Source organism: Rhinolophus ferrumequinum, chromosome 8 (assembly GCF_004115265.2).
Source record: "Rhinolophus ferrumequinum isolate MPI-CBG mRhiFer1 chromosome 8, mRhiFer1_v1.p, whole genome shotgun sequence".
Classification (NCBI taxonomy): Eukaryota; Metazoa; Chordata; class Mammalia; order Chiroptera; family Rhinolophidae; genus Rhinolophus; species Rhinolophus ferrumequinum.
This window is the reverse complement of record NC_046291.1, coordinates 8,429,831-8,442,252: the sequence shown is the minus strand read 5'-3', so window position 1 is coordinate 8,442,252 and position 12,422 is coordinate 8,429,831. Positions and strand designations below refer to the sequence as shown.

At 44.8% G+C, this 12,422-nt stretch overlaps 1 protein-coding gene across 1 annotated transcript in view; it reads right to left on the bottom strand.

The window, feature by feature from the left end:
- The window catches only part of DNER (delta/notch like EGF repeat containing), a 278,622-nt gene that overhangs the window by 89,122 nt on the left and 177,078 nt on the right, over positions 1-12,422 (bottom strand). The window contains exon 6 of the mRNA XM_033112831.1: positions 10,976-11,129. Within this exon, the coding sequence (XP_032968722.1) occupies positions 10,976-11,129 (154 nt within the window). The remainder of the gene's footprint in view (positions 1-10,975; positions 11,130-12,422) is intronic.

Genomic DNA, 12,422 nt, shown 5'->3' with positions numbered 1-12,422 from the left:
GCAGTACCTTCAGAACACTTTCAAGATCAGAATCCTTAGGCATATTTCCAAACTCTAGCAAGGTAAAGACCATTTTCAAACAAATTGTTTGACTGTAAAACATTAATTACCAAGGAATTTATAATTGTGATATTCAATGAATAAGTAAAATAATTAGTTCAAAAATAGATGACCATTGGAAACACTGATTTCTCCTTGTAGGGAATCACAGAGGTCTTACCGTCTCTTTGGAGAACATTCAAGTAAACAAAAAAGATGTAAGAAAAGTTGTGCCTCGGGATACACAGTAAGGATACCTTTCAAGGCCATATGGGACGAGTGGGGAAGCTCTAAACTGAAGCTTAGTACTTTTAAGCAATCTGACCTTGAGAAATGACGTTAGATGAAATGAAGTGTATGTGCTGGTAAGTGTAGCCTGGCAGATGGTAGAAGATGACCAGACGCCATTAAGGAAATGCACTGAATCCATTCAGCGGGCTTGTTATCAGATTACACTGGGTCTCATGTAGACCTGGAGTATTTAATTTTATACCATTTTGTATTTAAGTATAAAAACATAATTTAAAAAGTATCAGTGTATGGAAAAAGAAAAATAGCTATGTTTCCTGTGAATGTCAGAATAGCTTTGAGAAAACACCCTGGTGCTGTCTTTTGATTGCCAGCAATATAACAAAAAGCCGGTGCCCCCACCATTTATACTGCCTGTACTCTTCAAATGAAGGAAACGTTTGTGGGTTTAGTAGCAAATTACATGAGGCATAAGCAAAGTTGGCCAGATGAATCAGACTGTTAGAAAAACAAGGCAATCAATCAGTTGTTTTTCCAAATATCTCTTTCCCTACACAAGTTTTTTTCAGTCTGATGATTCCACTACTGAAATAAAAATATTCCCCTGCTGTTGCTTTGACTCTGGGAGGCAGAATCTAATTGTTTCTTTGGAGAGCTGTCCTGGAAGCTTCCAAGGTGAGAATTGTGGTGAGAGCTATTTTTAACATTCCTGGTCTTTTAATAGCCTGGCCTGTGCAGTGAGGGGAAGCTGCTGGATTTGTTAAAAGCCTGATGCCAGCAGAGAGTCCACCAGCCCCAGCCCTTGCCCTGGGGGAGGTCTGAGCAACCCCAGCTGGGGCCTCAGCCACCGTTGCTGAGACGGATGCCTAATATTAGCAACTGAAGCAGGAAATAAATAACAGGAATCTGTACACCATCAAGACGTTCAACTTCCGAGGCATTCAAATTCAACGTCGGAAGGCAGGAGTTATGGTATTTAGCAGAAAACACTAGTAAGATCTGCTGGCAGGGGAAAAACACATCTGAACAAATGCAAACATGATTTAAAAACCAAAGGCAAAGACAAGAAGATATAGGATGCCCATCTGTGAAAGGTAATTAATAAAATATAATTTAAACAGGAATATGCACTAGAAAGCAAAGCATGAGGGAATGCTGACATGCAGTAGAATTAGGAAAATCCATCTCAGGGTTAGAAATAAAGTAACCACATCTGAGACGCACACAGGCAAAAGACACAAGGGAACACAGTGGTTTGGGGAGTGAAAGGTCCTGGTGGTGACACAATGGTCAGCTGAGGGAGGACAACAGAGCACTGGCTTTGACCTTCATTTCCCTCGTGGGTGAAACAGGGGTGATGATAATACCTGGCTCCCTCCGAGATGGTTGTCATGACTGAACGAGATCAGCTCCGGGGAGGAGCAGGAGCCATTCCTATCAAGTGCAGCCTTGAGTCCGTAATAGCTTGCATCATGCCTGGCACATAATGACTGAATGATTTATGGATTTTAACACTGCCAAGCAATATGCCAACAGTGTTTGATCTCTCAGTTTTTAACAGGCCGCTTAGAGCAGTGGTTCCCCAAGTGTGGTCCCCGGACCGGCAGCAGAAGCATCACCTGGGAACACACGACAAATGCAGACTCACCAGCATCACCCCAGACCCAAAGGATCAGAGACTCTGGGGGTAGGGCCCAGAAATCTGTGTTTGAAGATGCCCTCCAGGTGATTTTTGAAACAAAGTATAAGCTAAAAGTTGGAGCACCACTGATCTGGAAAACTAGCAGCAAATAGTATTTTAATAGCAAGTGTTGATGTTATTTATTTAAGAATCACACCTATAATGCAGATTACAAAGGAAGAAGATCAAAGAGTGAAAGTATATCGCGTACCACAGGCTGACGGGACCTGAGGAGCTGGCCTTTACTGACCGGACTGTCAACACAGTTTTTTTTCATGAGTGGGAGCCTCGAGACTAAATTATTGTACCTGTCATTGCATGGTGTCCAGGTCTGTTTCCCTATTCTTTAAGAGCAGGTGTCGGTGACTTTTGTCCTACAACAGAGCCAGAGACACTAGAGGAATCCATTATATAGTAACTACTGACAGCATAAGCACCATGCATCACTAGTTTTTAAATAATCCCATTTGTTCCATTTCCCTTAAACGTACAAAAGAAATTGTGATACTGCTATAGGCCAGACTGTTTATGACACTGATGTCTTCTAATCTGGTCATTACAAAGGGGGACAGATTTTTAAGAAAGTTCCTTTCACTGAGTAGTGTCTCCCTCTGAGAAACTGAAATCAAAAAGGAGAAAACGTTAAGTTAATTAAAAATGTATGCCATGGGATAGACAGGAGATTAACAAAGATGTTTATCCATTGAAGTCTAAGTTTGTGCAATAAATCAAACCGCAGAGAAGGCATTCATCCATTCTTTCAGAAAGAATTACTTTGTGAGTAAAAATCCGCAACCAGAGAATCTGAAAGAAGTTTAGAAACATTCCTACCTGCAGGGAGTTTACCCTCCATGTGAGCAGAGAAGACCCTTCACAAGAAACAAACACAGCGTGTGAGCAAAAGCAGGGAAATGGTACCAAGTCGGGCCCATTTGAATGCCGGTGACGAGACCGTAGGGGAGAAAGGCTGGGCTGAGGTCAGGCTGACAGGAGCTGAGGAGCTGGCCATACCAAGGACGGCAGACTCCAGACCCCACATTCCTGACTCCTCACATGTTTTTTCTTTCCCTTTCCTGAGGCTTGTCTGTAAAGACTGTGACAGCCGAGCAAGGCCAGCCCTGAGGCAGGGAAAGTGGGCGGGGAGTGGCCTGCTCAGGCCTGGCTCTCCTTGGTCTTCGCCGAGGGTCCCACATGGTCCCACGTGGCTCACCAGGCCAGGTCTCTGGCTAGAGGAAGTAGTGGTAGAGGCTGGTATAGGGCATCCAACCATTGGCTTGTCAGTAGTAACAATAGCAGCAGCTGATGTTCAGTGAGTGCTCACTGTATGCCAGGCATCTTTCTACGCCCACCACACGTGTCAGCTTATTGAGTCTTCCCCACAACCACCAGACTGTGATGCTTGGAACCCTGTCCCCTTATCATAATTTACAGAGAGAAAGATGAGACCCAGTGAGATGAGGCAATTTCCCCCAAAGTCACACAGAGAATGGGTCGTGAGTGCAGGCTTGGCCTGGGTGCCATCTGACCTCGCAGCCCAGCTTGCTCCCCGCCCAGTCCTGGCTTCTGGGTGTTGGGCTGCGGCCATGAGCAAAGCAGCCGGAATCGTGGCGAGGGTACCCAGGCTGCTCACAATCCTTCAGGAAGCAGATGACGGGAGCTTGACCTAGAGCATTGGCGATGGAAGAGGAAGCAAAGCACAGGGCCAGATGGGGCATCATTGTAAATAGAGCAAACCTGGCAACTATCCAGAGATAAATAAGCTGAGGGAATTGATCGTGAGGACTGAGCTTCCAGCCTGAGTGATGAGGGTGGAGATGGCACGGCTGATGGAAACTGGAGCCCGTCGGAAAAGGGCAGCTTGAAAGCATGTGTGGGAGGCAGAGGGAGGAGGACACAGCAGGTCTGGAGTTGAGTCCAACGAGGAGGGTGAGGTGTTAGCAGATACATCAGTGCCAAGTCCCGTGAACGTGCTGGAGCTGAGGTGACAGGTCAGGCTACAAGGAAGGGTCTGGAAACCATCCACTTAGAGGCAACGGCTCAGGATGAGTGATTGCTGCCAAAGGCAGAGGAAAGCAGCTGAAGAAGGAGGGCTAAGAACTAAGCTCTGACGCCAGAAGGGGAAGAAGAAGGAAGGGAGGAGGGTTGGCGATCCCAGGAGAACCGACACAGTGCAGTGTCCTGGAAGGCAGGTAAGAAATGCGTCCCCGTCGGCAGGATGCAGACGAAGCGAGAGCCCTGGAAACCAGCGAGAAGAACATCGACCGTGACCTTGGAGAAGCAGTGTCATGATGTAAAGAGAAAGGAAGTGTAAGGGCATGCACAGAAAAGTATGAATTGGAAATAGACCAATATGTGGCAGTGATGAAGAAGACGAGAGAAGAAGAGGAAGAGAAGGCGAACCTAAGAAAGCAGCAGCAATGACACTGAGTTCTGCTTGTGTGCGACACTGGTATTCAGATGAGACCCGAGAAACCTTGCAGACAAGAGGCGAGGGGGAGGGAGATGGACGGTGGCAGGGAGCAGAAGACAGAACAGGGTGGAAGCATGAGGTGTAAAGGAAGAAAGAAGGGAGCGCATGTCACGGTGGGCTTCACAGAAGCACTAGTCACAATCTGCAAAAGGTGGAAACAACCCAGAGGTCCCTCAGCGAATGAAAGGTTAACAACATGTGGTCTATCCATCCAATGGAGTATTACTCAGCCACAGAAAAGAATGAAGTACTGAGACCTGCTACAGATGAATGACCCTTAACAACACGATGCTAAGTAAAACAAGCCAGCCCCACATATCATTCAACTTATTTAAATGCCAAAAATAGGCAAATCTACAGGGACAGAAAGTAGGCCAGGGGTTGCTTAGGGCTGGGGAGGAGGAGGGGGAGGGAAGAGAGGCGGGATCAGCCGACGGGAGGAGGGCTGCTTATTGTGGTGATGAAAACCGTCTAAAATTGATCGTTACGATGGTTACACAACTCTGTGAATATACTAGAAACCACTGAATCGTACACTTTGGTGATCTGTGCATTGTATCTCAATAAAGCTGTTATTAAAAAAAAAAAAAAGCTTTGGAGTCATCCACTTCCACTTACAGCTCACATTCAACCCCCTAGCACGCGTTACCGGCATACCTTCAAACATACTCCAAATGAAAAACGTCTCACCATCACCAGTACCACAGTGCTCAAACTGTCTGGGTAGTCAATGGTGTCCTAACTGGTTTCCCAATTTTCCCTCCCTACGTTTATTCTTCACCAGCTTCCAGAGTGATCCTTTCTGCAGGAAAATTAGATAGCCCACCCCAGTTTACCCCTCCAATCGCTTCCTGTCACCACAGGATAAAATCCCAGTATTTCCTCCATGGCCTGGTCCAGCTTCCATCCCAGAGCTGTCTCACTGCTGGTTCTCCTAGCACTGTGCTCGTCACACACTCCAGGCATATTCATGCCTCAGGACCTTTGCATGTGCTATTCCCGCTGCCTGGATTGCTACTGCCCCAATATTTACCTTACTACAACTTGTTTTACTCACGTCTCTCCACAAGTAGTTCCCCTTCAGAGAGGCCCTCCCTAATCACCCTACCTACAGTCATACTGCCACTCCTCTTCACCTCTTCACCCTGTTCCATTTGTGTTCATAGCTCCTATCGCTACCTGACCCTTTCCCCTGACTACACACACACACACACACACACACACACACCAGGTGTGTGTGTGTGCACACTGTTGACTCAGCTCCTCTTTTGTGAGTACATGGCCGCCCTGAGCACAGAGCTTTGCTGTTTAGCAGTTGTGGTCACCACCTAGGAAATGCCTGGCACATAAGAGAGATTCAATAAATAATTGGTAAATGAATGTCTGATCCTCACAACAATCCATTTTTTAACGATGAGGAAACCCCAAGGGCAAAACTAGGTCAGGAGGGTCACACAAGGTCACTTAACCATTAAGTAGAAGAGGCTGCATTAAAAGCCCAGCCGGCCATGTCACACTTTTTGTTTTGTCCCCCAGCCCCAAATGCTGCTCTCTCTGGTCCCAAGAGGGGGTGAATGGCATGACGCCAGCACGCACACGTTCATAGCCTGTCAGAGGCGTCCATACTTTCCTCCCTGTTCATCGGTAATGGAAAATTCACTAACCATGAATATGCTGGACCCAAAGACGGACAGAGGGTAAAGTGACCAGAGTTTCTGCTTTTCTGCAGGCTCGGTGACCTCGGTCAAGTCCTCCAGCCTCCGGGAGTCACCAGGCTTCCCACACTTCACATACAGAGACTTTCTGTTCTGAACGCCTGGCCTAACCCACTTTTGACAAACCGTATTCATGATCTGCTAATGTGCTCACTTCCAGAGCTTAAACTGGATGGGAGGACTTAGGAAATCTCCTCGGGCTTTATCTCCAGGAGGAGGTGACCCATTTCTAAGTCACAACTCCAAGGCCCCTAGAGGTCTTCTGAGTTACATTCCGTGTTTAAAAGAGCAAAGCTGGGATACTCACTACGGTCCCCCTGCCTTGGGGATGACGAGGTTTTGAAAACAGGCTGAAATCACCAACTAGTTGAACAATGAGGAGCTCTGAAGTTGAGAAATGCTAATAATATTTTGGCAGTGGTGGCTCTGAACAGGTACCACAGCTATTCTTTTCAGAAAAAGCTGCTTTGAGGAAAAATTATACTCTCGAAATTAGAAGGTTTTTATAAAATAAACCCGGATTTAAAAAGCTAACTTTCAGCTTAATCATTCATTGTGTGTCGGCTACGTGCAAAGCACAGGGCTTGGCACTGACAGAGTGGAAAAATGTCACAGTTGCTGCCCTCAGGCCAGCCACAGTCTGACATGGGAGGCAAAAAACACCACACGTGCTGTGGGGAGAAGCCCAGGGAGACGGGGCAGAGAAAGGAGAGGCAAATTGAGCCCCTACTATATGCCTTGTGTAGAATTTCATTTCATTCATTCAGCAAATCTTTATTTAGCACCTTCTATATGCCAGGGCTAGGGAATAGAGACACACGTCCACATAACAGACCACAAACTTACATCCTCATTTAATTCTCATAACCAGCCAGGCGAGGGTTATAATCTCCTTGCAGACTGGAAGAAGCAGGCCCCAAAAGGTTGTATAACTTGCTCAAAGAAATGGTAGGGATGGAAGCAGGATTTAGGCTGCTGGCTCCAGAGGCTGTGGCCAAGTGGTAGGGGTAGGGGTATATACTCCAGGGCGGATGGTACCAGGTCTCCTGCCTCCGGCACTTAGGGCTCATGTAACCTCAGGCAACAGGCAGGGAGGGTCTTTAGGAAGCTCACCTTGAATCAGAAAGTATGACATTGTGGCAATGCAAAGTCGCCCACATTTAAGGCCTAACTGGGTGGGATTTACAACTGTCATCTGGGCATTTTGAATCCAGAGCCTGTGCTCTTAACCAGTATGCTACGATGTTTTAAAAAACTAAGTAAAAAAGACTTTCTGATTCTGCTCCTCACACTAATTTTGCCACTAAACTTGTCTTTGGAGCAGTCCACATTTGCTGTTCATTCATTCTCACATCCTGCCCAGATCCTGTTCACCTCATCCCTGCCAACCAGTGTCACCTGAGGAAGCTTCTAGGCCACATGAAAACTTAGTGGCAATGACTTATCTCCAGATACGCTGCTCCTCTTCGGAGGGTTTGGTCACTTCTGGCTACCCTCCCTCGCTTCTGTCCCTGTATGTAGTCTTTTAGAGATCCCTCAAAGCTAATGTAGCTCTTACACATCGGTGCAAACAGGAAGCTGCCAATGGCTTGGACAAACCCTGTTGACAAAGCCATAACCTCCTCCTAGATTCTCCGGCAATATTGAATGCTGTTGACAATCCCCGTCCTTTTGAAAGTATGACAAAGACGTTTCAAAAAAAATCAATCACACTTTATAAAAATGTCCTCCCCAAAATAAAAATTTTACTGACCATAATCTATAATTCATTTTATATTGTATACAGATGTATATGACATATACCAATGTTTTACAATTTTAAAAACTCATCTCATGCTTCCAAGAAATTGTTTAAAATCAAAATGAAAACTATAACAGACAGCTTGTTACTTAACCAACTCAACACCCCGTCTGCCATATTCATACACCTCTAGATTACCCATGACTCAAAAACTTCTATTTCTACTGGCACTGGACATAGACATTATAGCAAATTATCACAATGTTATAAAATCTGGAGTTGAAGCTTCTTTGCTGAAAATATTTTCACTTTCCAAGAATGTCTCCTCTCCAGAGAAATGAGCTTTGCATCAAGACAATGTCTCCGTGAAAAGACATTGTTGGGAATTTTTGTTCTCTGGTGACAAGAACCTGGTTTGAATTCACTCATTCACCAAACAAGATAATTTCTCATGATCAAGCTTGCAATAATCAGAGCACAGCAGGATAAATTTTCAAAAGGAAAATACACTTCCCACTGTTTGCCGGTTCTTATGTATATATCTGGAGCTTCGCAGGGCAATTAGTTGATGTTAATTAACCTGTAAATAGTTCTTCCACAAAGGAAATGTAGACTTCCTATGGAAAATAAGTTTTTCAAGGACATTCAGAAGTCATTTTACTATAAAACTCCTCTTTTTGATCAACCAGTCCCCTTTTTTGGACAAAATTGCTTAATATTTCTTCTTTTAAAAAGAGACCTGTTTGAGGAGAGAGTTGAAAGACATGGTCGTGAGTCACATATTTGTACGAGGAAAGTACTCAGCACACAGTGTGGCTGCACATACAGAAAGAATAAGATGGTCAAGAACACGAGCTTTGGAGGCAGGCCGGGGGACCTGGTTCAAAGCCCAGCCCCGGTCCTTGGCATGTGCAGCTGGCATGGCAGAGACCTTGAGAATGTTCACCTCTTCCTCAGCGAGCCTCTAGGGCCTAAGTGACCGAATCCTAGGTAAAGGCATGTGGTGGAAGTGATATAAGACACCTCCAGGCACTGCTGTGGGAATATGACGCAGGACCCTCCAGCTCTCTAAGTGACACCTGGAGGCCAAGTGTCTTCACCAGACTATGACACAGCAGAAATTAACCTTTTCTTGGAATCCACTGGGATTTGGGGATTGATGTGTTCCTGCAGTACAGTCAGGTGTTGCTCAACCTAATATTCTTGGCTAACTTACGAAATTCCCTCAGTTTTCTCACTTACAAAATCAGCATGATTAAGAGTGCTTAACTCAGAGATTGTTCTAAAAACAACTTTGGAAAGCACTTAGCACAGCCCTGGCACACGGTAAACACTCAGCAAACATTAGCTCTGTGTGTGCGTGCGTGTGTGTGTGTGTGTGTGTGTGTGTGTGTGTAGCTTATTGAGATGTAGAGCTAAAACGGGGGCAAGGGGTAGTTCTTACTACTGGAAATAGGAACTGATAAAGTAGAAACCTGCTTAACAGAACTGCAGGAACAAGTCAGAAAGTGATGAGAAAAGACAGAGTTCAGGTCCTGGGGTAACAGTTCCCAAATCTTTTCTACCTCTGATTAGGATTTGTCCTAGAACACAAGGAAGAATGGAGGCAATGGGGGAAAGGCCAAGTAGGCATTTAGATCAATGGGTTTCAAGGGTGCCTGACTTGGAGATACAAATTTAGGAGACACACTATGAAACTGTTAAAATGAATTAAGTACTTCCACATGTACTGACATGGAAGGAAATCTATGATCTACTGGAAAAAAGCAAGTTCTAGAACAATGTATATAGTGTAATAACTTTTTAAAAACATGTAGAAAAACACTTAATCATCTGATCTGCAAGAAAAATATGCACATTCACACATAGATACACACACACACATGCACAGACACACGGCGGGGAGAGGGAGAGAAGGAGACAAAGTGAGGGAGAGGGAGGAGGAGAGGTAGAGAGGAAGGGAGAGAGGGAGGGAGGGAGGGAGGAAGAGGGGGAGAGAGAGAGAGAGAGAGAGAGAGAGAGAGAGAGAGAGAGAGAGAAATCTGGAAAGAACATACCAAACTATTCAAACTACCCCTAGGATTTGATGAAGTTTGGGTTGGGATAGATGAGTAAAGAACTTTTTCATTTATAAACTTCTGCATTGTTGGGTCTTGTTTCTTATGAGGAACATTTAATCCCCCCAACTCCCACCTCATTCTGTCCCTCTCCCTCTCTCCACCCCCAACCCCTACCTCATTCTGAATCCCCACTCAGTGGCAGAAGTTGGCAACAGGATGAAATGGAAAAGGAAAGATGACATCAGTTTTGAAAGATGATGTCACATTATTTTGATAATAAAAAAGGAGTAATTTGGTGTTTGCTTTTAAGCTGTACAGGCATGTTCTCTGGTTAATGCCATTCCTGCTCCCCGAGGGTTAAGCCTGGAGGCAGGGACGCAGTGAGTCCACTAAGATGGCTGGCAGACCATAGTAGGGGGTGGGCACACTGTCTCCTGCAGTCTCCTGAGACTCACTCATTGTGCTCCGAGGCTTTGACAGTCTCATGTAACATCCACGAATCCCCTGCACTCATCAAGGAATATTAAGGCTTTGCCTCATTGTAGAGAACAGTGTGCCAGGAACTCAGGCGAAGGAACATACACGAACAAAAGGAAATTAACAGAAACAGGAAGATTAGGTGGCTTTACATAACCACCTGTGCAGTTGATTCTAGATTTTTCTTAAATGATTCAGCATAATCACCCAGCACAGGGCCAGCACACACATGGTACATATCTGCAGAGTTGCTTTTGAAACATCCAGGCCTCTATTTGATCAAGAATATCATTATCCCAGAACGAAAATGGTGGACCACTCAGACGGAAATGTCAGAAAACCAGCCGACGGACAGGGTGCTTATTCCCATGTGAACGTCCGTCTTCGTTTCCCTGATTATATAAAGCAGAGACTGACGCAATCAAAGGGGATTTTGAAGGCACCTTGTCCAACCCCTGGACAATTATTGTCTAGCCATCCTTAATTAATAAGCGTATATACTACAGAGTGATATATAATAATGATTAGCTTTGGAGACCATACCAGCAAGGCAGACGCAGGTGAAATTGCTTCCATCTTGCTTTTCCTTTGCATCAACACAGCTCGCGTCGTTCTGGCAGGGTTTCCTCTGGCAGGCATCAAACTCTTCACAGAAAGTTCCAATATACTGATCATCGCAGTTACAGGAAAAAGTTGCCTAAAATACAAACGTACAGTGTATGTTACTTGAGTCCTCTAAACTGTATGCTGTGGCTGTGAAACTCCAAGTTCTCGAGCACCACTTCTTTTTAGAATTATACGAACACTATTTTTAATCATATCACTTATATAGTGACATGATTAAAATCATAGCTTTAAAAGAAATGTATTGCTTTACAGTGTAATTTCTAACATTTATTTGTATGGTTCTTCATTCATATTTATTCCAACCATTTTCAATCTCCCTAAAATAGAAATAGAAAGGATAACTTTAAGCACAAAAAAATAGAAGAAGTTTTGCTGACCTGGAAATGCTCACATGGAAATGGCAATATTGCTAGAGCAGATATATTGTGCAACAGCCATTAAATTAGATGTCACTCCAACCAACTAAAATCCCTCGGCATACACAGCACTGGTGACAAAAGCATCATCAAATGTCCTACTCGGCCCACCCTTCCAGAGCGTTGCATTTACTGAATCCCCCTGTAAATTAGCCTCAACCTACCACCATGCAGGTGACTTGAATCAAGAGAAAATAAAAGCACTGTAATTCAAGTAGCCTGCTTTTTGTTGTTGTTGTTTTATATTAAGATTATCTTAGTAACAGAGCACATCTCAGACCCAGATGACTGAATTTGGAAGGTTCATTTCTGAGACAGTTGTAAAATCCAAATAAAACAGAGCCTTAATGCTGGCCGGAGGGTGGTGACACATGTAACAGAAACACAACTGTGGCTCCAAAGCCTGTGTGAAGCAATGTAGATGGTTACTGCAGATTTTCGTGACGGAGGGAAGGAGGCAAAAGAGAATGGCACAAGCAAACCTCACTACTTAAAACAAAACAAAACAAAACGGACAAAAGCACCTTTCCCAGCTCTCCCGAAGCCATCAGGCAGGTGTTCAAATCTCTCCAGTTCCAAAGCCCCGCCCACAGCATCTCCTGAGCACACCCTCCCTCTCTCTCCTGCGCCCCAGCTTCCTGCCCCTAACCTTAGAGAGACTCTCCCCTCTTCAGGTGTTGTTAACCAAGGATCCTCACCCTGTACCTCCACACCCAAGCACAACACAGCGTCTTCCTTCCTCCCGAAGGTAAAAACAGCGTCATCCATTCCTCTCTTTAGTTTTCTTTTGTCTCTCAATCAAGTTTTAGTGTTCTTGCCCATTCCTTGATAAATTTATTCCTGCATATTCAGATTTCTTTGAGGCTATTGTTAATGAGATATTTTCCTCATCCCTTTCTTATAATACCCATCACACTGGTTAGTGACTGTTACTGATATGGAAAATG